The following is a 26,111-nucleotide window of genomic DNA, read 5'->3' on the forward strand; positions in this document are numbered from 1 at the left end:
TGTCCCAGTGACTTGGATTCTCATGACAAACCGAGATGACGAATCTTCCCAATGTGGACACAAACCATAATTGTAAGTACAACACTCAGACAGAGTCCATCTCATTTCTTGTGCTGGAAGACATCCGTCATCTGGCCCTTTACTCTCCAACCTGACTGTCCTTGGGCCACTCTTATCATTCACTGGGTCTCAATTTCTTCAACCATTAGGGCTCAATTCATGGACAAAGTTTTTACCTAGAGTTTATCAAATTTGGTTTGAGGATGTTTAGGCTGGTGTAAATGATAAATAGATAGAGGTGCGCGAGGGTGGGACTGCTGGTAACTACTGCCATATATATACTTTAACATTGTCATGCTTTCCAAACAAAATAAAATTCAATATTATTCTTCTTTTTGGTAACACATGAAGGAAGTAAAAGACATCATAAAAAAAACCTTATAATTCAAAGGACTAATACATTCGCATATAGATTGCACAGATCTTTTTATTTTACAATCACTCAATTTATAGTTCAGATTACATAGTAATTCAAGTAATATTAATTATGTGATCTACAAATACTATTCACTGCAACAGCATTTAAACTATCCACTCAATCACCACTGCAACCAAGTGGGGTCCACAGGGTCATTGGGTGTGTCCACATGTCTGGGTTGTACTTCTTCCTCTAATAGTCACATTTAACCTTAAAATCACAGGTAAGGGTTTTATACTGTAAGTGACTGTTAGAAACATGGTTTTGCTGAAGCCCAGAACAATAAGGCTGGTATCACTATATGTTAGAACAAAGATTGTCAGTGGGAGCCTACTGCTACTGCTCCGATACAGCTGGTATAGGTCTAGTTTATTTACCCAATGGTTTACAAGTGCAAAAATAAGCAGTGATTAGTTTTTCAAGATAATCAAAATGTGTAAATGGTGGCCAAATATGTCTGGAAAATTGTGTCAGAACTGAGTCAGCAGGAAGAAACCTCCCAGTTTTCAGTTACTTGGCGAAAATAAAAAAAAAATTAAAAATTAAAAGGCTTAGAAAGGCAACGAACCAAAATGAATAAACCTTTAACTGATTTCACTTGGGCAAATCAAATTTTATTGGTTCTTACCAATGATGGTTTGCATATCTTTAGAGAAAGGGAAAATTGCCCCCAACAAGTAAGCATGATAAATAAAAAAAAAAAACAAAAAAACATCTGAGGCCTTAAGGACATTTCTGGACTGTTGAGTGAATCAGATCGGCAGTGCTGGAAGGCTCACAGACGTGTGAAAGCGATGTGGCTTGCTAACAAAGAGCAGAAAAACCATTGTGAAGCATGTGGTCAGAGCCCTCCAGTACTGTTTTTGTGAATTTAAACCTGAAACTTAAAAACCAAAAACAAAACAAAAAAATAGCTAAGGTCTCTATGGGTCGGAATGACAGAAATGAGTCAGGAAACACCGAATTGAACATGACAGCGTGTTGTCCAGCATTACATATACCCAAGTCAGATTTCAGAACACCAGGCCTGTCAATCTTTCTCTATTACATGGGTTACATAACTAGAAACTGTAATTACCGGCATTGGGAATACAAGACACGCAGAGAACGGAGTGTTCCTGAGCTATTGCAGGAACGTCATCCCTGGGACGGATCAGTGACTTGCACTGTAAACACTGTACCTCTGTCATCACATGTGCCATATTTCATTCCGGGATCACAGAATAACACATAATAAAATATAGGTCTTTAAAGTACAAGATTACACATATAAAACTTACCAAGGGTATAGACTACTGGGAAAAAAATGAGACTGTAAAAAGCAGACATATAAAAGCTGCTTTAGCAGACGTACATAGCGTAAATATGCTGTGCAACCAATTCAAAACCGTCTTTTATAAGACCAAAGTAAACTGGAATCTGATGTGTTATTGTATTTCTGGTGATAGAGGAGCAGATCTACAGAACAAGACTAAAGCTAAAGTTAAAGACTGGTTATCTTCTCCCTAAGTAGTCCCATACCTGCCCAAATATCAGGGGTAGAACTGAACCACTCATAGGTGCAATACTATACTTTGTACACCATCGTAAATCCAATAACATCAACATTTTAAACAATTAAAGACATGTTGCTTTCAGGGCACTAAATCTTAACCTCCCCACCATGTATTGTGAAGGGGAAGAATTATTGTATAGTCACAATATCTAAAATACATTGGTAAGGCTAGTGCTGTTTATAAACATGCAAACTACCCTTATATTATGAGCTCCAAGGGTCAGGTCCTCTTCTCCTCCTATGACATTGTTTGAACTAGTCTATTATGCAGGTTTGTCATCTGTAACCCCTATTAAATATACATATTCATGAACACATAAATCAGGGAAATGTTAGCTGACCATCAGATGATGCATGGAGGATTAGGCCTCTGTTGAATGTCATTGCACTGTTCTGTAACACTGAAATAATGTTTTTTATTGTCTGTTTGATAAGTGCAAAAGGTACCCGTTGATCATGCCAGAAACAAACATGTATTTTTCTATACTGTGCAAGGTGATGAAGCACGGGCAGGTATGCATCTAGTGTGCAGACATGTACTGCATATGTTATTTTTATTTAGCCCAATCAATGGAGCAATAGTTGCCTCTTGAAGTTTGTTCCTGCAGTAAATGCTAAGCAGTTATGTCAGAAAATGCAAACATTTCTTCCTGTGCTGTGTATGTGTTTCAAGCAGAAATGATCTTGGTTTTGCAATGCGAATATTTCAAAGTTTTTGAAGCACAATGACTGTGTCTATGTTAGCTTGGCTGGCAGAGACTTCTTCATGATGTAGGTGAGCTGTTTACATTAGGCCGCTGACCTGCCAGCAAGTCACAAGATTAACCATAGGACATGTGGTTAGCAGTCTCACATGAATGCAGCTGTAACTGCTCCAAGTCATTACATCAGATATGGAGGTCAGCCCAGGAACACAGTCAACAAACTAAAGAGCGAGCTGTATAGTCACGTCTGCCCCCCCCTCCCTTGTATGATTGAGAACAGCAAAGTTTTAATGAAACACATGCAAAATGTATCAACCTTGAAACTAATTAAGCACGGACATATTCATACATACCTAAAGTTTTACTATGTTAGCTTATATTCTTGACTTGCTTGTTTAACAGGATTTTTAAAGGATCCTTTTACAAGAACTTTCAGTAACTTTACAAATTTCAGGGTTATATACAACAGTATAATTTTTCCAAGCTGGTTTTTTGCCTAGGCTAAGATGACGTCATCAGTCTGCTGCAGATAAGAGGAAGAATTTTGTTACTCTCCACCAGTAATTAGACTGTAATATTGTAATTTTATAGCAAATCACAATGATGATGAATGATTGCTAAAGAGCATATTTTCAGGGGAGCATTGTGACATGCAAAGTCTCTTGTCACTGGTCCCAAGCAGTTTTTTTTTTAGTTTGCATGCACATCTATAAAATGCTGAAAGTGGAGTGGAGTGCCTTGGACACAGTAAATCTTGTGCACATGCACAATGGTCTCCCAAGGCTGTAAAAGTGTGTGGCGGAACCTGGATGAAGCAGCAAGTATGGCCAATAGGGAAGGTACAATTTTAGGCATGTGCCATAATATGTAAGTATGCTGAACATACCATCAAATTATGGTAAGATAGCCCCCACAGTAAAGTTTTGTTCCGCCCTAATCTAAAATATATATATATGATGCTAAAAGTATTCAAGGTGCTTTTATACATAATTTGGATCAACTGATAAGAACTACCCTCTCCAAAATACATACATTTTGCAGAGTGCATTGCCTGACATCTCCCTACCTTTGCACTCTGATTATGTAACAAGTAATATTACACTGAAATGATAAGAAAAAAAAAAACATCCGATAACAGTTTTCAGCATGTTCATGTGCTAGGACATACGCGTCCTGATAATCAGGGCTATGTCACCGTTTCAGCAATCTCTGAAAAAAATAGTTAATGTAGCAGATAACTCCCAAGACATAATGAAGATGCATAAGCTTCGGAAATGTGAGTCATCACTCTTCGAGATTTCAAGCCATGCCACCTCTGGGATCAAGAAATATTCATTTCATATTCCTCAGAGGATGGATTATTTCACTGTAAGTGTGGATATGGTAAATGTCACCCAAAGCAAACAGAAAAGTTCATGGGGTGGATTCAGTGCATTGGGCAGAGACTGTATCTCCTCTCTCCTGATGTGCATCGCCCAGTGCTTATGCATTAAAATACAAAAAATTTGAAAAATAAATAAAAAACCTCTTAAGGTGGCTTTATTAGTCCTGTAAAATGTTGGGTTTAGCTAAAGCAACCCTTGCCATCAAAATTACTAGTAAAGTGGAAGTTTAGGTGCTAATATGTACATACCAACTATCAACTTGAATGTGATCTTTAGCTTTGCCTTCAGTCTTGCACAGTTGTACAGGCTGCTCTTCTGTATTGAAATAATTTTGTGTATTATCTTTCAGTATCCTGTGTTTTTTTCTGGCAGATGAACATCCAGCATCATATAGTCCTTTCCTCCCCCTACCTGTCCCTGGCATATCCACTCTTTTCATTGGGTTTGCAAAAGAAAGGGAGCTTTGATTATTAGAATCAGCACCCTGCTGGTCCCTTCCACCAATCATGATGTTACAAAGAATGCAAAAACAAGCACAGAGGACCAGTAATCAGAAAATATCATTAGCCTATAGTTAGGAGTTAGAATTAGTACCCACCACTTCCTGATGTCTATGCCTCTTTATTGGTCACTCAAGCTACCAATCATGTTTTTGAGCCAGTGGAGAAATATATGAGGTTAATGTGTTTTACCCTACCATATTAATGAACACATTCATTGACTTATTCATAAACAAAAACAGTTTGGTACAAATCACAAGGACATAGTAAATGTAAAGTATATAATACAATATTAAAGTAAAGCAAACTTGCTAAGCACATAGTTAAGTAACAAATACTACATTTGGAGTTATCAATCATCATATTAAATTATAAAGCGAAAAAAAGCTTCCAAAGCAAAATTCAGGCTTAATAAAATACATCAAAAATATGTTCAGCACAATGACTTAGTTGTGTAGAGCATGTGGTTGGGCTTTATTTGTGTGTCTCCTAAAATAAATGTCATCCGAAGACATTTTTCATGGGGTAACAAGGCTGTAGTGTTTTTTTTTCTTCTAAAGCAACAAAGTCATCACCCTATCAGGATCTAGAAAATCAATGGATCTCCTGGCAGGATCAACAGGTAATAAAACCATTACAAGGGAGACTTCTTCTAGTAACAGCCTGCAGCCTATATGTCATTTTATGGCCATTAATCTACTTTAATGACGGCTACTTCAAAGAAAGCACTTATCACTAGAGCAGTGTATTAACTTTTAATCAGCTCCTCTGTAATCTGGTCCAGTCCTTCCAGTTGGCAGACCAAGTCAGTAATATTGTTCATACAAAACTGCAGTTTATGGAGATGACATAAAAATGAGCCCTAAGTCCGTTCCATGTTAGTAGTCCAGTAAACAATAAAATTGGCCACTCTGCACCGACTGGCTGGAGGCAAGTCAGATTCCTAAAGGGGCTCTGTATGTCAGTCTGGTAAGGAGGAGATAACACAGGATGAAGTATAGAGCTATGATAAGGTCTCCATTATCTTACCATTAGGGTGATGAGAAAACTGGAAAACCATATTCCAAGCATGTTTTTACTCTATACAATGCTCTTGTACCAATTATTCATCAAAGCCTGTCAGAGGGCAATGGATTCTTACTTCAAATCCTACATTGAGCTGTCACACAATGTGCAATACAACAAGGGCATGCACTTGTGAATGAGTGCCTACAGCATGTACAATCTGATTTTTTTTTTTTTACACAGGGTTGAATGGACCTACAATTAGTCTTAAAAGATCATGCAATGTCAAATTGTAGAAAGTAATATAAATGTTTGACTATTCAATGTCATCGAGTGCAGAAAAACACTTGATTCTTTGTCACAGAAAAAAAGAATAATTCATTGTCTATGTAGCTGGAAACCTTCGATTTTATTTTCATGGGAAACAGATTTTTAATTTTTTTATAATGCACTTGTGCAATGTTATGTGTATGTGTTTGGGAGTAGGCAGTAAAAAGCACATGGGGTTAACAGAGCTCTTATATGCCTGATTAGCATAGGTATACATAAACCATGGAAAGTTAGCTCTTTGGATAGCTGCATAGGACATGTAGGATTAATTATTAGGAGCCTAATTATCAGCATTCTTTGCTGTTTTCTCCTTTGTGATTATGGTAATGTAGAGGTAGTGGATGATTGGGTGGGAAGACGCTGCCGATAACAGGAAGGTAGGAGAGAGACTGGGACAGCTAATTGTCAGATCTGACCCATTTCATGCCCTGAATGTTAATGAACAGTGCTTGACGTCAATGCCGAGCGAGCTGTCCATCAGAGAGATAGAGCTCGCTAGCAGGAGAGCTGCAAAAGGGAAGCAGCCACTTTCACCTTGATTCACTTACTGCTGCATACAGGAAAAACCACATTAAGCAGGGCTGAGAATGCTTGCGTGATGATTAAGAAGCTATGCAAATAAAAACAAAGAACAAGATTCTGTTAGAGTAACATAGGAATGTTCGTTTTTACTCTTTAAGGTATTTTTAACAAGATTTTACATCAACTAAAGATTAAAAAAAATAAATAATGTAATGTCATGCTTAAAAACAATAGGCTTGCAGAACTTTTGTTCCATCGGTATAGTTATTTTGCAATTTTTTTGCATTTTATACATATGGTATAATAAAACACAAATGGATCCCTAAGCCAATACAACTCCAAGAGCTTCACTATGTGCAAGAAAAAGCATGTTTATCAATTTATTGATCATTGTACAGAATGTACTTAGCGATACTATATACATAATGTAACATGTAAAAAATAATTTAAATGAAAAATGTTTATGCTGAATTGATAATGACCAGGCTTAGCCATGATGCCTTGTAGCCCTCCTAGTCTTTTCTTTTTGCTCCATTGCACGACCAGTCAAAAAGAAAATGTCATCAGAAAAAATAACAGTGAAGGTACACGTGTTGAGCAACTTATAAATATACAGATAGATTAACATTATACTTTCTTTCATTTATCCTCATCCATGCATATCAGTATTCTTTCATTAGGCAGGGTCCTCTCCTCCTGCATGTATCTGTCTGTCATTTGCAACCCCTATTTAATGTACAGCTCTGCGTAGTATGTTGGCGCTATATAAATCCTGTTTAATAATAATAATAATAATTAGGAAGATTCCATTGTTTAAATCCACACTCATTGTGCCACCAAGTCACCTTTTGGCATAATGGTAACATGTCTGACTCCAATCATCAGGTTGTGTGTTCAGATCATGTTGGGGCCTTCAAAAGAATATTTGTTAATTGTGCTCTGACCATTGCTTAATGTAAAAATAATGAAGACACCATATAGAAAGCCTGTCTGCAGACCATTTATTTCAATAAGAAATAAGATAATGCGAGAATGTTACTTGTAAAAGCCTTCATTCAACAAGCCTGACACAACTGCTGAGGGCCACTAATCTAGATGTGATGTCAGCAGACTCAGAGCCGTCACATAAGTCACAGTTCTCCATCCTACATCCTCCACAGCTATACAGGGAGGAAAAGAGAGGGATGGAGGAGCTAGTCCAGCATAGACACTGCCAGAAGAGAAGGAAGCTGTGATGTGTAGGAGGGAGGAGCTGTGGTATGGAATTACCTTTACTAAAAATGTCAAATTTGGCTAGCAGGTTCAAAAGGCACATTGCAAAATGATAGCTGTTCATAAAAATGAAAATACAATGCATTTAAAATACTTGAGCTGGATCTTGATCGCCTAGGGTTTCCTTGCCAGGGTACTGAATTTTAGCTTTCAACTAGGCTAATGTAAATTGTGTTTATGGCTCATGGATTTCTTATTATATTAGTTCAAGTTACTACTAGGCTGATGGACGATTTTTCCCTATGGGTCCCATTTGGTTGACCCTTTTTGTTTTGATTTATTTCCCCTTTGTATGTTACGTGAAATATTTGTATAATCTTTTTTATGAAAAACGTTAATAAAAATTATTGAAACAGAAAATACTTAATCCGGTAGTGTACTATTTAAAGTGCAGAGCTGTGAAGATACAAACACCACTTCTGTCGTCTGCAGGCTAAATTACAACTCCTCAGCGCTGTCTATTGGGGTGATGGCCATTGCCATTGGCTAACTCTTCCTGCCATTCCTTTTCACTTCTTATAGTAGTTTACGATGATGACAAGTCTATTGCCAGACACCGGTAGCAAGCTTTATCCAGGGTGAGTTTTAGGATTGGATAAGTTATCAGGATCACTACCAATGTGTAGTACATTAGAAATTATATGACTAGAATTCGGAGATTAGTTTCCTGACAGACCTCCGAGTGACCCAAAGCCTCGGATTCATGCACAAATGAATTTGCTGCCGGTGGCTGTGAAATGCCAAACTTTCTCTATTCTACACAAATTAGGTTGCTGAAAATAAAGACATTATTCTTGCATTGTCACTTTTAGTAACTTAGATACACCGCCATGGAGATACGCTTGCCTGGTACCAGAAATATAATGTTGTGTCTTTTTTATATGTATTTTACACAAAGTGATAAATTCTATTGTTAAAATAGTAGAATGAAAAAACGGTTATCTTTGCAGTGTCATGTTAAAAACATAATAGTAATAAATATATTTTTATAAAAAATAGATGGGTCTTCCGATAAGGATAAAGGAAAATTAGAAACAAGTGATTTAAGAACTAGATAAAGGAGAATTGGGTGAAGTGTTAGGAGGATTTAGGAGTTCTGCTTGTTTGTAGACATAACAATGTATTTAGATCTAAAGAGCTTTATATGTCCTAATATCTTCTAACAGCTAGTCAGAATTTTTGTCAACGATAACTGTAGAGAAATTAATACACTAGATTTAGGGCGGCAAAACAAGTCACATAAATAATTAATATAAATTAACAGATGCAGAAAAATATCCCATGCACATACATGTACACAGATTCTCAGATCATTTGCCATGTGTGCAGGGGAGGATGAAGTCACCAGCCTGATTAGGAGAAGGGCATTACTATGACCCCCTGCTATCATATTATTACCCAATAATGCTGGCTTTATACTCCTAGTTCCATTGGACAGCTCCTCGGGGTGGTGTGGGAAAAGAATATTTCTGATTGAGCCACAGAGTGCCTAATTTTACAAGTGTCCCCATCGCTGCAACCAAACATATATCTGATTTCCTTTTCACCTGCCATGGTAGAATGTAATCAGCCAAAGCCAAACTAAAAGTGATTTTTGATGAATGGACACAGTGAGGCCCATATCAGTATAATACCATTGCATGTCATGGTACAAATAGTCTTTAAGATTAGCCTAAGGTTGGGTATTATCTTCTTTCACATCGATAGGACTTCTATACATAGAACACGGTAACATACAATCCTATCCTTGCAAAATAGGTTTACTTATGAGAAATTGTATATTTAGGACAATGATCAGCAAAAATAAGCAAAAGTATGCTTTAATATAAGTAACAGGAATGAACGTAATAATTATAAATAAAAGACCAAACACTACTCATCACTCTTCAATGAAATATGCACCAGTCCTTAGATGTCTTCTACAAAGCAGGAAAGGAATGTAATCTGCATATTAAATGGAAAGTGTGGCCAACATTCAGACATGTGAATGTGAGCCTTTTGGGGTAAAATGGTTACTTTGAACTGACCTAAAATGGCTTTGTTGTGCACATGGTAGAGTAACACCTACAAGTATATACATTGTTTTGCTTGCTAAATTCTATACTAGTAAACCCCAGAATATGTCACATATTACTACATATAAGGCTTAGTCTACACGGGCGTTTTCCCCAGCATTTAACCTGAGGCTTTAAAAGCCCATGTTTGAAATTCCCTTGAATTCCAATGGGCTAATCTACACCTGGACCTTGTGGCACGTTTATGAGCGTTATCTATAACCTTGCTTGCAACGTTAAAAAAATAAAACGTGAGGTTAACACGGGAAAACGTGGGTAAACGCTTACATTGATTTCAATGGGGCGTTTTCCCATTTTTTAAGCACTTGAAATGTAAATGCGTTTAAAACGTGGAAAAACACGGGATAGACGTTTTCCAGCGTTTTAAAGGCAAGCTTTAAAACACTAATAAAAGTGCAAAAAAGCATATAAACGCAGTAGGAAAAATTACGTGCGTTGTTAAAAATGGCCATGTAGACCCAGCCTAAAGGACATTGTCTACCAGGCTTTTGTTTTTTGCTTCCTGGCACTGTTTGGCACGCCAGGCTCCCCCATATGTAAAATTCCCTGGTAGTCTGTAATGTGGTGTTCCCAGAAAACCAAACTCATAACTTGATACTTTGCAAACCAGGGAATCCCAATTGGTATGCTTAAAATGTTTTTCGAGTCAATATATTCAAACTCTTGATCATTCAGAAATAAATATTCAAACTCATATACCATCCCTATTGCAGTCCACAAGAAGCATTACACAAAGAAATGAAACTCTCAAGAAGGGAAGAGTGGGCTACAAAGCTTAAAAAGAATTAGCAGTCTTCCCAACAGACACTGTGAATTATCTGTTGATCTGGTAGAATAGATTTATGATAACATAGCTCATTTGATTGTAAAACCATCAAATACTTTTTTGACAACTGAACTGTTTACTTCGTAGTAGACTGTCAAATTAGAGTTGTTCTTTAGTAAATGTTTCAACTTTTTGCTTTGTTAAAGTGAATCTAACAGCAATATATATACAAGTTATAGGTTCAGATAAAGTAGTAGCCCTTGACACGTCCAGTGAATGTTGCCATGAATGGCTCCAAGGAACAAAAAATTTTTTACTGCCCTTGGCAGGCTGATATTCTATTTTATGTATGCATTTTGGAAGCATAAACAAAAGATTTTGATTGGTTGTTTTGTCTCTTTCTGTCTTTCAAACACTTCATAATGAAGGCCAAAGGTTTACTTGGCTTACCCATTCACAAGACTTTTTGGCTGTAACTTGCATCATGGGTCAAGTGATTAACATATTTTGCTAAACATCTCAGGAAATGGCTGATGTTGTGAGTGGGAAGCGATATGGAGTTAAAAAAACTGACTGCTATAATACAGTAAAATTGGCCTCAGCATAAGAAACATAGGAGGTAAAATGAGCTTTCATCATTCATATGCTCATCACAAAGTCAGTAACTGAGTTCACACCCCCACGTGAGAATCTGCATTGATGTCAGAGGTCTGCATGCTTTTCCAATGAATCAGCATTTGCAAGTCAACAGAAAGCCACCCAAGCCCTGGCACAGCATTATCCGATGAAAAAGACAAGGGCAGGTTAATATCACATGCATTTGAGGAATCTATTGCACTGACAGAACTATCTGCAAGGATCACACCAGGCTGCTGTTTAAAATTTTAGGTATTTGTGCATAAAAGTACCTGATCTTTCCGAGTGTGCTTAATTAAGAACTGAAGAACAGTCTAACAAATAATTTCTTTTTATTTGAGTGACTGGAACTTTTTTTTGTTACCTTCTTTCCTTAGGATGTAATCACCAGTTTGACACAAATAAAATTCTTTTTATTTTATGCTATGGTCTCTGGAGTAGAACTGCAGAATGAAGGCTACCTGTACAGCAGGAGCCTTTCAGAGTTTGGTTATGTGCCTTCTAATAGGTGCTCATATATAATCTTTGCCTCACCAATTTACTTGGTACACAGGCCAACCTATGGAGCTAAACCATCTAGAACAGCCTTTCCTAACCGTTTTACCATGATAATACCTTCAAAATAACTTAGGTCTCTGGGAACCCCTGCTATAGTTACTATTTTTACAACGCAAGGTACATTAGCATGGTGGTCAGTGGGAGGAAGACCTCAGACATTGCTGGCCAGTGGGAAGGATCTTCACCTTACAGGTAGCCAAAATGATCATTGGTGTCAGTTAAAATGACACAAGATTTACAGATTGTTCATTGCTCATATTACCCCTAATAACTTTTAGAAGAACCCTGGTTGAGAAACACTGATCTAGAAGGTCTCATACATGTCAAAATGTTGTTCTAAGGATAACCATACAAAGTCTAATAACAAGTGATGTGACCAATCAATTAAGTTGCACTAGCATCAATTAGGCTAACCGAAAACAATGTCTTCATTATTGTGCACCAAGATTTTTATTCCCTTTTAATGAAAATCTGTATAGACCTACATGTACAATCAGTATCCTTAAATATTTTCGTGCATGACATGGTAAGTTTAAAGTCTAGGACAGGTCAAATATACAAACCTTGACATTGGGTTAGAAAGTTAATCTCTGAAAGCCCCCCTTCTGTTTCTTACTATTGGGCGGTGGCAAGCCTAAAGGAGCTTGACTTTCTGAAGAAGTTTGGGGACTCATGGGTGTTTAGAAAGATATCTATGTGCCATTCTATGTTTGCTTTACAGCTAAATCATCACTTGTACATAGCCAGTGTACTTCATTCTATAGGGAAACTCTTACCTGCTATCTTGATGTTCATGTGGTTATCTAGCAAGAGGTTTTCAGCCTTCAAATCTCTATGGACTATATTGCAACCATGACAGTACTCCATGGCAGACAGGATTTGCCAAAACTTTCTTCTAGCTTCTGTTTCACTGAGGCGCCCATGGTTAGCCAAGTAATCTATGGGGGAAAAAAAAGACTAAGAATTAACATAAATATTAATTTCTTATCATAACTTCCATACAGCACTCATAATATCGTTATCTCCTAATAAGCTAGAAAAAAGAAAAACTAGAAAAAATTTAGTAACATGAGAACATTTGAAATTTTATTTGAAGATCTATTTAAAGTATATTTACATGCTCCTAGGAGGTGCTCTATTAAGACAAACTAGTGGATGCTCAATGGCGCTCATAGTTGGATATCCCAGTCATGGATGTTGCCAGCTGTAACACCACCTACCCAAAACTCTTGGCTGTTCCAAACAGGACACAGTGAAGTAGGTTACTGGTAACATTCACATTCTAATTGTTGTCAGAGCAATAAAAGCACAGAAAAAATTCAGCAGTCACTAGAGTAATTTTTAAGTTCTGATTATTGGTGCTCTTTAATACATATTATCTCTGCACAAAGAAAGCATTTTCTGGCAAAATTCCAGGAACGAGAAAAATTTTTTTCCTGGAAAACACACCGATACTCATTCTTATCACAACAGACATACGGCAGACAGCCTTATTAATAGAACATGAGAAAATATGAGTCAATAGGGTCACCATGTATCTAACAAGCAGCCATACACACATTAAGAGCTTTCTTTGAGGCAGTCTATAAAGTCAGACAGGCAATTCGACAGTACAAAGGTAAACTATATACATAACATATAAATCAACCCATCAACCAATCATTTTTGGTCAGTCTAGTAAAAGTTAGAATTGTCCTTGCATATAAAAAGTCCTTTAGGGGGCTGTGTCAACAAATCTTTGAGCATGTGTTGGTGGCATCAGATTGAGATACATTTAAGAGTATTTAGAGTTCACCGCCAGCTGCATTTGACCTGCAGTTGTCCTCCATGTTTGAGTAAGTTTTTTGGGAGTACAAAACCAATTTGAAGGAAACAAAAGCCTGATAACAAACTTCTATAAGTAATGTCTACCACAATGTGGGTACCAATGCCACCTGCATCCCTGAGGAATGCAAAATGTGGCACTTGAGCTAGTAAGAATTCCGCTCAATGCACAGTATCAGTTCCTAAACACTTAAAGCCTTCTGACCTATTTGGATGATACTGATTAGTACTGTACCAGGCTCCAGCATTTACATATAATTCAATTCTGGCTAAGCAAGTCTTAACAGCGCACGTTATTGTTAGACATTTTTGGTTCTTGATATCAGTTTGTCAGTTGTGTCAGTGGGACATACCGAAAAGTTGTGTAGCAGAATTACAAGGCCTTGAAATTTGTACCTCTTTGCTGTGGCCCTTGGTAGACAACAAAAATGCAATCCCAGTAAGCATAGACAAATATCATATGCTCCTATATACTGTGTTCCCAAACCTAATTTACTGATGTGCACGGCTGAATTCAGAATGGATAATAAAAGGTTGATATGTAAATCTAAATGATTTTTCAGTGCTAGGGCCAAAGGATGTTTCAGTTTAGCTTCTCCCATATACAAACTAACAAAAGCATGTTCAGACTATTTCAGCTGTAAGAATACCTACAAGTGTCATCCTGTATTTAATTAACAGGTTAGTTAGCAGACAGTTCAAGTCATTGTTGAACAGCAGGGTAATAACTGGTAATTATAAGCCTAATTATTGGTCAGATGTGAGCAGATATTGGATATATTTCATGATTTACATTTTTCACTGTTGTCAGCAAGACATATAATGAGGTTAAGCTTACTGGCATTTTATTTTTCTATTATAATGGTAATTACTGACAAATATTTCAAGATTAATCTGTGGATTAAACAGGGAATGTTCAGCAGCTATCATTATATTCCACAGCCGTTCTCACATTTACAACTAAGTTGATTTGACAGTTGCAAAGCATTCTGGTTATATTTCAGTGGGCAGCTAAACATATAATGATGTTATTACTCTATTGTTACCTGCTGAGCAAAAACTAAGTTTTGGAGTAACAATATAACACATGCCTGCTTCAGTCCTAACAGAACAAAAAAGGAATTAAAGCTCAAAAAGTTATACTTCAATCATTAAAAACTTGCATGTAAACTTATAGTTGTGAGATATTCTATTCAAACCCTTGTGGTTTTACTGGATTTCCGAATAATTTATCTCAATTGTGAATTATTTATAACTTTTATAAAAAGTTTTTTTAAAAACAAAAAACAGTAGGTTGGCCGTGATGTGTACCAATCAGGCACTGTTTACATTGTAGCATTTAGAACTGAGCAGGTAGCACTCTAATTCAAGGTTCTACAAGAACACTTTGTGTTGGAACTTTGAAAAACAAGATTGGTATGCCACTCCCAAGGTAAGATTCCAAATGTCAGGTTTATTCCACTTAATCAGTCCAATATGTTCCATACAAGTCTTAAATAGCTTTTATTCACACCATTATAACCATTGTCCTAAATGACTCCACCTTTATTACCTTCCAAGGTTTGATGAAGGGGAACCACTGAAACACATTGGCTTTATTTATGGAACATACTGGACTGTTTTTGTGGAATAAACCTGTTATTTGGACTTTTACCTTGGGTGTGGTGCTATTTTCTTGCTATTTTCTTTCTTCTTCTTGATAATTACAGACCATCTATTTTAGCAAATAACAAACACAACATTTCGTATTGCTTTTTCTCAGGAGCTGGTTTAAGCCATCAAAAACCACTGGTATATTTCTATGAACCTTTAATAACCTCATTAAAACTATCCAGTATGCTTTTATGACAATCAACCTAATATTATGTATATAATTTGTATGTAATATGTATAGCTCCTCATCTGACCTCAGATGGATAATGTGTTTGTCTATCCCTGTAAACAAATCAGTTTAATTTTAGGATGATTTACATTTACAGATTGCTCCCCAGCATTTCAATGAGATCAAATTCAGGTTTTTTGGGAGTCAAGGTTACATTACTGGACAAAGATATTGTAAATAGGGGTAAAGAAAATTAGGGATGGCAAGTGTTATTAATGATTCAGAAGGATTATCCAGGGAAGCATCAAATAAATTTTCACATATAGGCTGCACTATAAATAAGAGTTTTGTCTCATTAAATTAAAATCAGAAATTTTAAACTCAGTAATTAAAAGCAGAAGATCACAAAAACACACAAATAATAAATGTAATTATTGTGAATAATGCAACACCACATCCTTCCATTGTTGAATTCTATATAATAAAGAAAAGAAAACCGTGAGCTAATTATATATATATATATATATATATATATTTATTCTTACATGCAGTGTGCAAAAAACTTACTTCTTATCAGCACAGTTCATTGGTTAAATGAGCACTGCCTACCTTCATTATCTGCACTTTCATTGAAATACTTCTTTCCCATCCCTTTAAATCTATTTCATTTGTATGGTTTCCTTGTACTATAACTGAAGATTTTTCCAGTTTTTATTATGCTGAAATAACAGTTTCTATGACAGGCAAAAAAAAAAAAAAAAAAAAAAAAAATGGGAATCATTTCACAAAACAGGTTTAGATGAAAAGAGCCATTTGGAGGGAAAAAATGTGTTCTAGAACTGAAGAGGAACTGGGGATTTCAGAGTAAATGTTGCTTTCAACGGAGCTCCTAATTACAATCATTTTCAAACTGAGAGTCCTATTGGAGGCTGCTAACCTTCAAACCTCCTCTGAGCTGTTCCTAATGAGCTGGTTGAGTGATACAGGCAACCACGTCAGCTTTGGAATAATCTCTGTTAAATGTCCCAGTATGTTTTGGAGTCATTACTCAGACCCAGGGGCATACTCACCTGCATTCCTCAAGCTAATAGGCAGCACACACAAAGCTGATTTCAGAAAGCTATTAACCCCGAGGCTCCTGAATAAGGCTTCATTTTACAGATCCTTTTTTATGGAGTATGGTTCAGCTACACAAAGCATTATTCTTTCTTTCTGTTATGATCTTTACCTGACAGCGTAAAGTTGAGCATCATATATATATATATATATATATATATATATATATATATATATATATATAAATATATATGTGTGTATATTAATATGTATACACACACACAGAAATTCAGGACTAAACTGAATTAGGCAAATTACATATAACAAAGGTTATGATGGAATACTTTGATTTTTTTTGTAAGGCTTTTATTACTGTACCGTTGATCATGATCCCACATTCCAATACATCTGAAGCTTCTTTGCAGCCACTTCTTGCCTACATGCATACATCCCAGTGATGTCTGCATGGCTAACATCAAGATAGGTTTCCTGATGATTACAACAGTGGACCATGTCTATGTGATGTGTGTTGAGAAGCAAACTTGCAGTTTTCTATTACATGAGCAATTATGGGATGATGACGTTGTCACAATATAAGGATCTTCGTTGCTGGAGTTTATCATCAGCTTTTGACATGACATTCAGACGTAAAAGCACATATGAGATCTTAGCAATTAGGTTTCCAAAAAAGTTATATTTGATGGGCTGAAAAGGTTGTTGTCCTTATAAGTGCTTTAAATATATGCTTATTCTGAGACTCAATGAATACTGCCATACTTATATATTGATGGACCTTCTCTAATTTAGAACTAAACCTAAAAAAATGTCAGCGGATTAGTTATTGAAGGAGAGGCAGTATATGTCCCTCCGGCAATGAAATAAACTAAACTCACCTCCAATTGTTTCTTTGCCTATACTGGCATTTTTCGTGGTCCTATTCCCGGTTCGGGATATCTGGCCATCTGGGTTGGCCAGGCCGGAATGACATAACTCCCATGCTTGTGCACAGGAGTTTGTTCAGTTTTGCCGACCAACTCTGTCAGGGTCATACAGTGAGCTGCGCATAAATAAAACTATGATGGTACTACAGTAGTCTTTGCCTTTAAGAGGCAGAATTTTATTTCCCTGTGTGACCCCGTGTGGCTAGACTTTTGCAGATAATTTATATGTGTCTTCTCCGGTCTATTTGGTTTGACAGAAAGTTGCACAGTCCCATATAGCACGCACAGGATGCTTGCTTACCTCCTTACTACACACAGTTGTGATCAGCTAGAGTAAAAGCACCTTTCCCATAAAAGAAATTGAATTTTAATAATTTATGACTCAACTACATTGTGCTTAAATGTTAAAAATCTGCTAAAATAGCTACTTTGTTATGCAGGCACAAATGTTTATTTATTGGCCCCAGTTCCACTTTAAATTAGTGAGTGCAAAATATGTAAAGGTGGGAAGGACTTTTCCAGTAATAGTAAAACCTGGCTGCTTTAGATTCAGCACAGGAGTACATCAATGCTCTCAGACACTTCATCTGTGCAGAGATATGCCTGAACTACCAGACTATCATTCCAAGCCTCGATGCTCCCTACTTTCATCATATACATTGGGCACTGTTCAAGTGTGTGAGACCCAATGACAGTTTAGTCCTGACCACTAAATACATCAATATAAAAAAGAAAATGTATCCTACTTCCTCTTCTTCTTACTCATCAAATACAAGCACAGAGTGATACAGAAAAAATAAACTAAAGAACAGGTGCACTTGTTTATGCAGTATATGTACATTGGGGTCCTTGTAAAAATGAATAGCTGTGCCATAACATGTGAACGCACAGATAGCTGTGAATGTGGCGGTGTTATGTACCCTTCCCTTCAAGTTTGTGCTTCTATTTCAAAACCAAATGTGAATTTCATAATTTAGGGATGACATTTTTATTCTTTACAACCACACACACAGGAATAAATAAGGACTAGAAGCATTCTGTAATCTCACAAATCAATGACTAAAGCTTAAATTGTAGCTGCATGGATGGATAGTCTCTACCTTGGTAGAATATTGCTTAGATGACAAATACCCTGTGGAACGTTTTACCCGATACATTTTTGGATTTCAGTATTGGATGAACATACCTATTTTTTATTACTAAAATTATATTCTTACCATATTTCATGTTGTTTTTAAAGATCATTATATAAAATGACCTCTGGAATGATTGGCTATAGCAAACACATATGCTTTACTTTACATCACTATTTATAGTTACACACATAGTTAGGTTAAAAAAAAAGCTCACGTTTAGAGTGAAAAAAATATATTAAATACATATTTATCAGAAAATGTGGTGTGCGTTTGGTTAGTTCAACCAAAGTTGATATTTTGGTTTTTAGCAGATGTTACTAACATTTTTAATACCTCAGAGTTTGCTGACAATATTTTAGCTTACACGCCTTCAGACCTACAAACCTTAAGCACCAGTTTTGTTTTCCATTTTTAATTTTAGATTGTAACGAGGGGAAAAACTTGTCCTGAGAACTTCTATAGTTGGAAGGTGAGAGGGAACACAGATGAGAAGGGGTGGGCTAGGACCCGAATAGGTGTCGTGCATGAAAAGGTGCAAAAAAGGAACATTCTGACAAGAGGAGAAAGCAAAGAGGTGAACTCTTAAGTCCCCTGCTGCTCCTCACTGTCCAATCAGCAGACGAGGAGAGAGGACATTACTGTACCCTTTTTGGAGTGTATAACAGGAAAATTGGTGATATCCGCCTAACGGTTTTGTCTGATTGGGCTATGTAAGGCTATGTTCAGATTAACGGTTCTGGTGCAGCTCCTGGAGCAGCTACCCACACCACTGTGCTGGATCTTAAAGAACTGGTGTTTATATATTAGGCACTAATGAAACAATCACTGGACATTCATTCTCATTGGACTGGGCAGGTGAGAGAATTACCCTAGGAAGTGCTCCATAGGGGTACGAAGGCCATAACCAGACTGCAACCTCACCGCCAGTATGATCATAGCCTTAATCTCACATGGATACATTGAAAACAAAATCTTTTGGTAGCTAAAACATGCCCATATATATATATATATATATATATATATATATATATATATATATATATATATATATATATATTATATATATATATATATATATATATATATATTTATTTCATCAGTTTATTTAGCTGTTTGCCTGGAGACAAGCTGTTAGACAAGTGATTTATTTATGTCTATGATGCTTCACAATATGCATAAAACAAAAAGAAAAACTACAGCTAATATTAGCAAATATTGGAACAAATTCAACCTAGTAACTATGAATGGCTTGCACTAAAATAGGGCACAGAGGTTTCAAAAGGGAGCAACAGAGCAAAGCTTCTTGTAATAGCTGCTAAACAAATTTGCAAACACCGGCTGTGCCAAAACATTACAGACATCTCCAAAAGTGCAGCATAAAACAATCAGTTGCGATTACAGCTATTATTTTAAAAATGAATCCATTTAAACCTCTGTAAGGCTTAACCTCAATGGGTTTTAAAGACGACGCTTGGTATTCGTTTCTGGCACCTGCCAACCACCAGAGCCAAACAACTTGTTAACACTTGCATCCTTTGAGCTGAGCATTACATGCAGTATTTGGGTCAAGGCCAGCCCTTCAGTGCACAGATTCCCCAACGGACTATAATCCTAGTGGGGGTATAATGTGAGCCAAGCACAAGTTCTGCTTCTTTATTCAGTAAAAGGGGAGACTCAGCCTATAACTACAGTCCCTATAACTATAGGGGTAATATTTTACATGCAATTATATTTTAAAAATATCTTTGCATATTTCTCTCTTATCTGCTTCCCAGTTTATTGACCAGTCATTGGCCAAATAACAGACAAGACCAATGTGTAAGGCTGTGCTGTGTGGTGGAGAACCTCGGAAATGAATGGACAGAAATACAAATTCTCCCCAAAAATTTATATACACACACATACATACATATATATATATACACAAATATGTATTTCAGCTGCGTATTTCACTGTTTGCTTTAGGCAGGACAAGACCTGCAAGGGCCCATTTACATCCATGCAGTTGATGCACATTATGTTCCGTTACCTAGCTGCAGTACAGAAAAATCCGGCTTTGCTAGACAGTCCAGTGCTAGGTGACAAAGGTATTTAAATCAAAGAACAAGACGAACAAAAAAACAAATCCATGGCAGGTAAAAAAGCAACCATTATATGTATTTTGTTTGTATTGCAATTCAGATTAATGACATTTGGCTGCCTTAAGGTTTACAGTAACTAAAAATATTGCAGTAGCACTAGACTACAAGTAAATGTAGTAAAAATCTAGGGAAAACGGGAGACAAATATTTTTTCCTTGTAATATTTAATAATTAGTAATTCAATAATTAAATAATTTGATAATTACTACTACTAATGTAACTACAGTTTGTTTAAAACAATAGAAACAAATATTACTTGCTCTATCTTGTTTTGCAAATCCTTATTCATTTCCCAAAAAAAGTCCAGGTGCACACAACGAAGTTTATAGTTAGTCAGGGAAAAGGTCATGACTTTGGCCTCCTCCTATAAACCCCTAGATTTATTAAGTAATGTGCTACTGGCCTGCCTTCCACTCCAAGGTTTGAACGTGACTTTACTCAGCTAGGACCAGACTCAAGTTACACTTCACCGGGGAGGTGATAAATGATGGCTTGTTAGCAGTCCTATGAACAGAATATTTACAAAGTGCTGAGGATGACGCAGGCAAGCTCTTGGCATCTGCTTGTGATACTTATTCTTCGTCCGGCAGGGGAATTTAGCAATGGAGGGAGGGAACCATTGAAGTCACACCACAGATTACAAATTAAAGCTGAAAGTTGAAAAGGAAAAACAAGCACTGCCCTTATATAGTAAAAACTTTGAAACTAAGTGATCAAACACCTTTTTATTGCATTATATATATATATATATATATATATATATATATATATATATATATATATATATATTTATTATATCCTTAGTGGTGCATTACCATTAAAAGTGCAGATCTGCAAAAACAAAATAAAGGCTAAAGTAAATTTTGGGATTGGGGTACAGTTAGAACCCATGATAAAGTTTTTATTGGGAGATCCAACCACCGTTAGTTCTGATGACCATGGACAAGGACATAAAATGGTGGGATATCAAAAATGCTACGGGTGCCGGCAAAACAGTAGATTAACACTTTCTAAAAGGGACACTTGTTCTAAAAGCAGCTAAGAGGGGATTTCTGCTCAATTTGGTGAGATTCCTTTGTATTATTCTGTTGTGTCTCTGGGAAAGCATTACTTAACAGAAGCTGTCATTCATAACAGAATAGGGCTTCATATATAACTTATAATAATATTGGCAAGTTATACATACAAAATCTAAGCATTGCTTGTGCTGATCTAAGGAAGATAGAAAAATAGAATTCAAATGGGGTAGTAATGAGCATAGAGCTGGCACTTGTTCTTGCACCCCAAATTTTTTAAACATTTTAGAAAAATCTGTGAGCCAGAACAGATTTCTTGTGCAGGTGAAAAATGCATGTATGCAATAGGTACCTGTCAGGAATGTTAGGGACAAGATCATATTATCAGCACAGCAGTAATGTAGTTGAGGGAAGACAGATGTCTCACTACCCATTGTTTTTTTTTCATGACATTCTTTATTTTTCAAAATTTTGCAAACAAAACATAATAACAATAGCATAACATAAAAAAGAGGGAATATTCAGGGCATACAAAAACAGTATGCTCACTACCCATTATTTTTGATGAGACATCTGCCTGTCTACAGGTAGCTTGATGATCCATACTCCATGACCTCAATCACACCTGAATACGGGCCACCCTCTGCCTGGATGCAGACACAGCATAACACTAAATGTCTACAAAGGGTAAAAAACAAAACATAATCTGGGTATTGTTTTCTTAGAGTGTTTCAGGATAACAGAAAAAGCATGGACTGCATCAGAAGTTCAGTAAAGGTTATATTTTTACATCAACTCCTTTATTGTACAGCATTCACAGTAAACATGAGCTATTGACTGCAGTGACTAGCAGCTCCTGTATTCAATGTGCATGAAAAGAATGTGATGGAATGTAGAGCTGTATGGAGAAGGGCAATAACTAACAGTAGCAGACCACAAAAAAACAAAACAAAAACAAAGATTTGTTAACTCTTCCCTGGATCTGACTGGAGCAGTCACATGTAGAGAAAGTCTCCTAAACCAGCATTATTTATCTATAAACTACACACAATAATACAATAAAATAAAACAAAATCAATCAGACATGCAGAGGACCTGGGCAGACTTATGAACGAACAGGAGCTAAATATCAAGCTAGGGGCAGGCACAGACAGATTATAGCTCCCTGTCTCCCAATGATCTTGGTATCTATGGACATCTAAGTATTCTAAACAAAACCTGACCCTTTTAGCTGCAAGCACTGTGGAGAACTTCATCCTCAAAGTTAGCAGTAGTAGCATTTAAGTTGTTCTGAATTCATTCTCCAATAGCTCAGCTCAACCACCTAAAATACCTACAATGTGGTTGCAATCGGACAGCCTTTCTCAACCTTCTTACTTCAGAGGAACCAATAAAAATCAATTCAGGTCTTTGGGAACCCTTGCTAATACCAATATATTGGGGGTCAGTAGGAAAAATACTCTTAAAAATTGGTGGCCAGTGGAAAGAATGTTCTCTTACAGTGGTGGCTAGAATAACACTTTTGTAAACAACTAAAAACATAATTTGCTGCTGGCTTCACCAAGTGGTGTTGTCCTCGCAACTACGCAGGCAAAATCAACTCTAGAGAAAAATGGCTGCCTTAGGATAAGAAGACTGGAAGGCTGTCAAGTCTCTTCTGTATTAAAAGAAAAAGGTGAGCTGAGCTGCCAAGAGAAAGATTTTAATGCTCCTGCTGCACATTTTGAAAATCAATTGGTTTTGAGTGCCTGCAGCTTCAGATGATAATAGGGCATGTTTTACAGCTCATTTACTTTTCAGGAATATGTAAATACTTGGACATATGAAAATACTTAGATGTGCTTTGCCAATAAAAGTTCACACTTCACAGAAATTAGCAGGATGTGGGCAAGCATTACAAAATTACATTTTTAGTTAAAAATCACTATGTGGTTTCTTATTAACAGAAGCATTGGAGGTATTTCATGTCATTAGTGACTACAGAGAGCTTATTGTATTGGGATAGGCCTTGCCTGGAAGGAATGCAGAGATAAAAAAAAAAAAAAAAAAAAAAAAGTATTGGGATAGGCCTTGCCTGGAAGGAATGCAGAGAAAAAAAAAAAAAAAAAAAAAAGCTATATATCTATCCATCTATCTCTCTATCTATACTAGCTGATTACCTGGGGTTGCCCGGGAATTTATTTATTGCAATCTTATAATATAGTCCAAAAAAAGTATGTAAAATATAAACAAAAGGCACACTGTACTGAGCAATACATACACACATACATACATAAATGCAAATATAGCCTCGATATATAGCACAACGCTGTACAAAGATGACTGGTGCACTCACATGAGCCTCAGTCATTTGTATAGCAAGTTTGGTTTAAATGTCTTCATGCGTTGACGCATTGACCTAGTGATGACATACACACATACATCCAAATATAGCTCTGACATATAGCACAGCGCTGTACAAAGATGTCTGATGTACTCACATGAATCTCAGTCATATGTTTGGTTGAAATGTCTCCATGCATTTCCGAGTGATGGTGGAATATACACACATACATACACACATCCAATTTTAAACACACACATACACACTTTATATACATCTATAATTACAGACTGTTTTTTTGACTGAATATGTTTATAATCTACAGCTGCAACATGAAGATCATTGTGATTGTAAACAAAACTAATGTGAAGTCAGCGGAAGTTATTGAAAGTATTTTGTGGGACTGTGCAGAATATCTTATCTAAGAAGAGAAGAAAGAGGCACACTGCAACAGAACAGGGACATGTAAGTATAGTGGGGTTAAGTTCTGCTTTAAATAGAACCAAAACCTTAATTAATTAATAGAAACCAGGCTAGGCAATATATAAAAACACACATATCCACTATTCCTGAAGAACCAAAACCTAATTTGTTGTATTTGATATCAGCTCTACGCCATCTCTTATTTCTTTTTTTAATTTAAGGAACAGGTCAATATACTAAGCTTTCTGAGCAAAACGTAAATATTTACCTCTTCTGCCACTTCTCCATTCTTGAGAAATTTTCCCCCCTGGTAATTAAAACTTTCAAAAGAAATCTTTAAAAAATGTTTGCTTGCAATGATGCAGCTTTGTCTTATTTACTAAGCCAAGTAAACTCTCAACTTTGCAAAGTGACAATTCTCTACTTCTTTAATAAATCATTCCAGCCCGTTACATGATGAGCCCTACATACCGAGTACAGTCAGTACAGACTATCTAGGAGTACTCTCCTGATGAAGATGAATCACATGCAGTCACATTGACACTGACCTTAAGCATTAAATTTCATTAACATTTAGTGTTAAAAATTTTTTTCCATGAGCTGGAAATTAGTTTGTTTGTGTTCATTTGCACGTCATGATTCTGGGTGCAGGCAACAGAAGGTATCCTAGGACAAAATGTCTTGTGCCCAGGGCAAAATGCTGATCAATATAACCCCCATTGTTCATCCCTGCAGTGTGAATATGGCCGTCAGTTATAGTAAATTGCTTATTTATTTCTCTAACATTATGTCACAGTTCCTCCAGCAGACATCAACTGACCAAGTGCCGCATGCCGAGTCTCAGGTTGTCATGACGACCGTATTATCACTCTTTGTACCATTAATGACATATCCAGCAACATGTAGCCCAATTTGCTTTCCTGGAAAGTCTCCAATACCCCCTCTCTCTTCCTCAGGCCATTCCCTGCATACTGGGAAACACTGCGTTGCATAATCTAATCATCATTCATATTATATAAGGTAAATAAAATGCGAGCAATCATCAGGACACACAAACAAAATCATATGAGTATGTTGGGCTCCGGTCCCCGGCCAGAATCGTCAATGAATAATGGGTAAACAATTAATAGTTTAGTTTAGGGAGGTGTAATACAGATAAATACTTACCTTGCTCCCACAGCAGTCCTATGAGCTGTCAGGAGTGATTATGATCCCAAACAATCTTCTTTGATATCCTAAACTTCCAAGAAACCCCTGACCCCTTCGGGAATATATGTTATAGCAATCGTCATAAACACCCAGATAAAAGTGTACATGCAATGATAGCACCTGTTTTTATCCAAAAACTATCAGTATATCTTAGTGACTGAGAGGTCAGTCACCAAAATTTAAAGTCACTAGAGTCCCCTGAGGAAGCCATCTGGCCAAAGGCGTTGGGTTGAGATGACAATATCTATGACCAATAACCAATAATCCTGTAAACAATGTATTCTACTGTATGACGATTGTACATCATCGGTGATGTCTTACTCAAATATAGATGCATGCACTTGTTAGTGAATCAAAATATATGTTGCTTGATATTTTTCATGTATTGCTGTTATGATTATGAACATATATAAAATATATTTGTTTGCCAAAGA

The 26,111-nt window shown here is 36.5% G+C and overlaps 1 protein-coding gene across 1 annotated transcript in view; it reads right to left on the minus strand.

The window, feature by feature from the left end:
- Window positions 1–26,111, minus strand: part of SIK2 (salt inducible kinase 2) — a 114,790-nt gene that overhangs the window by 32,736 nt on the left and 55,943 nt on the right. Inside the window, exon 4 of the mRNA XM_072426457.1 lies at window positions 12,563–12,724. Within this exon, the coding sequence (XP_072282558.1) occupies window positions 12,563–12,724 (162 nt within the window). The remainder of the gene's footprint in view (window positions 1–12,562; window positions 12,725–26,111) is intronic.

This window comes from Pyxicephalus adspersus, chromosome 11 (genome assembly GCF_032062135.1).
Source record: "Pyxicephalus adspersus chromosome 11, UCB_Pads_2.0, whole genome shotgun sequence".
Lineage (NCBI taxonomy): Eukaryota > Metazoa > Chordata > Amphibia > Anura > Pyxicephalidae > Pyxicephalus > Pyxicephalus adspersus.